Source organism: Haemaphysalis longicornis, unplaced genomic scaffold, assembly GCF_048455015.1.
Source record: "Haemaphysalis longicornis isolate Haplotype H1 unplaced genomic scaffold, Haemaphysalis longicornis Haplotype H1 scaffold_6, whole genome shotgun sequence".
Lineage (NCBI taxonomy): Eukaryota > Metazoa > Arthropoda > Arachnida > Ixodida > Ixodidae > Haemaphysalis > Haemaphysalis longicornis.
This window is the reverse complement of record NW_027526407.1, coordinates 29,037,665-29,042,107: the sequence shown is the minus strand read 5'-3', so window position 1 is coordinate 29,042,107 and position 4,443 is coordinate 29,037,665. Positions and strand designations below refer to the sequence as shown.

Genomic DNA, 4,443 nt, shown 5'->3' with positions numbered 1-4,443 from the left:
ACGCACAAAACGGTACAGCGTTGCCCGACCGAAAACACGGTACCCGCTAGCTGCAACGAAAAGGGATTTTCACGTGTTAAAAAAAAAAACCTCTCCTCGTTAATGACAGCATATTTCTTTGTTTAACCGTTTTTGAAGACGCATCGTGTAGGTTGTTTTTTTGTGTGTGCTTTAATACCGGCAACGCCCCAAGCGTTGCTTACGAAATAAAAAATAAAGATAATAATCCAATCCAATCCAAATGTCAGAGGGCGTTCTATTCAAACTACAGTGCTCTAAGAGCACTGTAATTCAAACGTTTAAACTAGCGTCACTAGATAAGCTAGTTTAAACCTTTTCTTTCCTCCATGCATGGCATGGTTTAAACATTCAAATTCAAGCTGTCCGTCTGACTGCCGGCGTCTCTCCGCGCCAACGTTCTCCGCGCGCTGTCAGTGTTGCAGAAGCGGAAGACGCAAAAAACGCAAGTAGCAGCAGGATATTCAGTGTTCTCTTCTGCAACGATGAGCCAAGACGTGTTAGGGACGCTGCATTCCGTCCTCAGACGGCTGACAGTGACGGAACTGCGCTCGTTGGATGAACTCCACTTTTCGTGGCTTCCGTCCTTGCAACAGCTGTCGCTGCGTCCCGCCGTCAACACCATCGTGGGCTCCCTGCAAGCCATCGAGTCCCGTAGCAAGCGGCTCGAAGGCGTCGCCTTGATCTACGCCTGGCTGCTGCCGGGGTACCAGCAGCCGTGGATGCTGTTCAGCGTCGAAGAAGCGTCCGAGAAGCTGTCCGACTTCCGTCGTCTGCTGACCAAGTCGGCGTCCGCTCTTCGACTCCACAGCCATGAGGTGACGCTCCAGTGGACCCTGAGGGACGGCGCCGTCCGCGCATGCGTGCTGATGAAAGACGTGGAGCGGGAGTTGTTCGCGGAGGCCCAGGCCTCGTACGTGGTCTTGTGGCCAGGTCTGCCGCTGCTCGCGGTGCAGACGCCGGGGAGACGCGCCCGGCAGGAGTTTCTGTCCGCACTGGGCAAAGGGTTGAACGGCGCCCTGTTCAGGCGACTGAAGGTGCCTCGCCAGGACCTCGGAGCCGCCTTCCGCGCTGCCCTCGCCTTCCTGGGACTTCAGGTGCGCGCCCGACGTCGTTTGTGCGCATGCGCTAAGGACGGAAACCACAGGACAGCACGAAAATCACAGGGCTAGAGTTCGTCCTGTGCTTTTCTTCCTTCTGTGTTCCCTCCTTAGCGCCGGTACAATGTACCCAGTATCCTTAAACCAACTAGCCAACTTTCCGTCCTTAATAGGGTACTTATTTATTCATTCGTTTGTTTTACAAGTACTCCCGGTCTTGTTACCGGGCCTTAGGCAGAAATGGGCATTCGGAACAAATGAACAGAAAGATCGAACACGATGGGAAACAATGAACAAAAATGTAGCGTGGTTCGAAAAATTACAGCACGACACAAGCAGGACGGGAGAGGTAATTAGTCCCATCCTGCATCTTCATTGTCGCGTTTATTGTCCTGTAATTTATTTAGAACAAGCTTGCATAAACTTGCCCAACAATGCCTTTTACTGTAGTGATGGTATTTCATAGTTGTAATGACTCTAGGCTGGCAGTAGGTTTAAATCATTGGGCGACTTTTTCTTTTGTATGGACTTAAGGGCTAACTGCACTCAAATTTCACCTCGGCCAAATTTACTTTGAACGTACAGTACGTACAACCAAACCAACTGGAACATGACTGGTAGCCCCGTGAAATGCCTCGTTAATTAGCTAGACACGCTTAAGATAGCTCCGTTGCAGGCGACGCTGCGTCTGCCAGCGGATCGGGCCAACAGCCATGAAGCAGCAGTGACACTGCGGCTGGCCGTGCGTTTTTTTCTACGGCTGGCCAGGAGAACCGGTTGAAAACGTGGAAAATGGTGCGAATTAATGGGATGCAGAGCAGAAGGCACACACAAGGCGCTGAGGTTGTTAGTCAGTGTGTGCCTTCTACTCTGTGTCCTGTTAATGCGCGCTGTTTTGCACGTTTTTAGCATGCACCAACCAGTCCACTTGCTTCCCTTTCTAAAAACTGGTCGAGCTCTGCCAGTTGAGCTCTGCGCTTCCACTAGGCACGGCGAGAGTGATGCGTTGCGTGCAGCTTTGCCCCGGCCGGCTGACCGCTTGCTTGCCGGATGGGACGTCGCTTCGGCCTGGCCATAACTGCTGTGCTCCCCTCAGTTTTGCTTTCGAAATCTCCGATTTTTGATGGTGGTTTGTGCCGCGGATATGCGCGTTTCAGGTGTCATGTTGTGTATCTTGCAGTTTTTTTTTTAGGCGGACTACATGTAAATGTCTCCAGAAGGTTGAAATTTTGCATGCAGTTTGCCTTTAAAGCCGCTCCAAGCTTTCCGCCTGTTTATTGCTGGTCAGCAACACGTGCTTCAGGTTCTGCTGCAAAAAAATACCTGCGACTAAACTTTAGAGCTGAGCAGTGTAGCTTGCGTCATTAAAGCATGATGGTTGGAAAAAAAGCAGTACTAATGCGGCAACAATGTGTCACGGCAGATCGAACTAGCACAAATTCCACACTCTGGTGGCACGAACACAGCGGGACGTGTACTGCCGCTCCCACATTGGTGGACAGGGAAAGTTGCTCACAAGGGAAAAAGGCATTTCAGTGTGCCGTGCTATACGCTCGACAGCACATACTCTTCAGAACTGGTTACACATAGAGACATTTTCTCGCATTCTCGGTGTTGCAGTAATGCCTTATGCTTGGAGACAGGAAGCGTCTGTTCTGTACCAGGGGAGTCTGGTGGGAGGCATTGTAGTCCAAACTGAGCGAAATGGACTCCGGCTGGCCACGTAATGAAGCGAAACGACAGCTAATGGACCCCTAGGGTGGCAGAGTGGATGCCGAGAGATGGGTCTAGGGGAAGGGGAAGGCCACTGGCTAGGTGAGGGGACGAAAACAGGAAATTTGGAGGCAAGGAATGGATTTGGGCAGCACATGACAGGAGCGGCCCTGCAGTGGACCTAGATAGGCTGTCGATGATTTGTCCAGCATGCTCCATCTTGTTTGCAGGTTGAAGAAGGCACTCCCGGTGTTCCGGCCATGGCGATACCTCCGAGTCACGACACCGGTCCGGACTTGCTGGCATTGGACGTAAACGACGAGGAGACGAAGGAGCGTCTTGCGGAGTGGGAGGCGGCTTTGGCCGAGCTAGGCTTGCGCTTGCGACCGGTGGAGCACGGCTACAAGATCACCGGCAAGTTCGGCTCCACTCGGGTGAGCTTCGACGGTCCCGACTTGCTGGAGAAGCTGCGGAGGCTGTACGCCTGCGGCTTCAAGGAGATGATCAGCCCCGCCATGCTGCCGGCCTTCCTGGGCAAAGACTCCCACGTTGTGGCCGACCAAGACTAAGACTGTTGATTTTTTAGCTTTTGACTCTGCATGCTTTGTTTGCATGCATTGTTAGCTTCTGACTCTGCATGTTTTGTTTGCGTGCATTGCTGTTTGTTCCGTGCTGAAATAAGTTAGTTGGGACTAGGACTCTCTATTGCCTTTTGGACTCCACTTGTACTGCATGCATTGCTGTTTCTTCATTGTCAAAATAAAAAGCTGAGACGAATCTTTGTTGGTCCAGTGGCAGTAACAGAAGAAGAGCTCTGGTGCCTGAACAATATACACTAGTGGTGTTGAGGAGACAGTGGTCAACCGTTTAGCGGCACTTTTTGTGTCAGTGTTCTGGACAAATGTCGTTGCTTTCCTGTTACGTGGTCTATGAGCAGCGTTCCCTTAAAGTGGCCGTGAAGACCAAGTACAACTTCATTCTATTTGAAAGAACTAGCCTTTGGTAACTCACTCACCTCCGTTCCAGCGGCAAAAGACATTCATTTGTCTGAAAAACCGGAAGAAATATTAAAAAACCTTCACATTTCGTGCTACAGTGACGTATTATGGGCCAGCAGTACAGAGGTAGTTATCCAGTGTTAACTGTGCACTAGAATTCAAGTGATCCAATGGAAGTAGAAGTCCACAATTGTAGACATGTTTCCTGACAGTGGCTTGATCAGCAACTGCAGATCGCATAAACAAGGTTGTGTGATGTTGTAGAGAAATTGCCGGAAAATGAACGTGGCTTGTTCTACTCTGCTTCATTCCTGCACTATGTGGTTGAAGTTTGCGACAATATTGGCATCACTGTTATGGGAACAAAAAAAAGTCTTTTTGATGGACCAAAGATGTATTTTGTTGTCAAGGCCCCGTAAAAGCGCCACGTTGCTGCACAAAAGAGCAGACGCAACCGTGCACGATGTTGCACCCCTCGTACGGAGTTTCGGCTACAAAGTTGGCTCGACTCTGGAATACTGACTACATCTGAAATGGTCATGGAACAAGACTACGTGACACTGGATACTGTCACACCTTCTGTATCGCAGGTCTCTGATATCGAAAAAGCCTGC

General features: G+C 50.5%; 1 protein-coding gene across 1 annotated transcript; it reads left to right on the top strand.

The window, feature by feature from the left end:
* The first annotated feature begins 295 nt into the window (after positions 1 to 295).
* LOC144142395 (uncharacterized) lies at positions 296 to 3,608 on the top strand. The gene is made up of 2 exons (XM_077673885.1): positions 296 to 1,115; positions 3,062 to 3,608. The coding sequence occupies exons 1-2, from the start codon at positions 504 to 506 to the stop codon at positions 3,398 to 3,400; spliced, it is 951 nt and encodes a 316-aa protein (XP_077530011.1). The 5' UTR covers positions 296 to 503; the 3' UTR covers positions 3,401 to 3,608.
* The last annotated feature ends 835 nt before the right edge of the window (positions 3,609 to 4,443 follow it).

Coding starts and splice junctions, on each gene's coding strand:
- LOC144142395 (XM_077673885.1), top strand. CDS start 504: ATGAGCCAAGACGTGTTAGGGACGCTGCATTCCGTCCTCAGACGGCTG. Junction 1,116..3,061: donor TCGCCTTCCTGGGACTTCAG/GTGCGCGCCCGA, acceptor TCTTGTTTGCAG/GTTGAAGAAGGCACTCCCGG.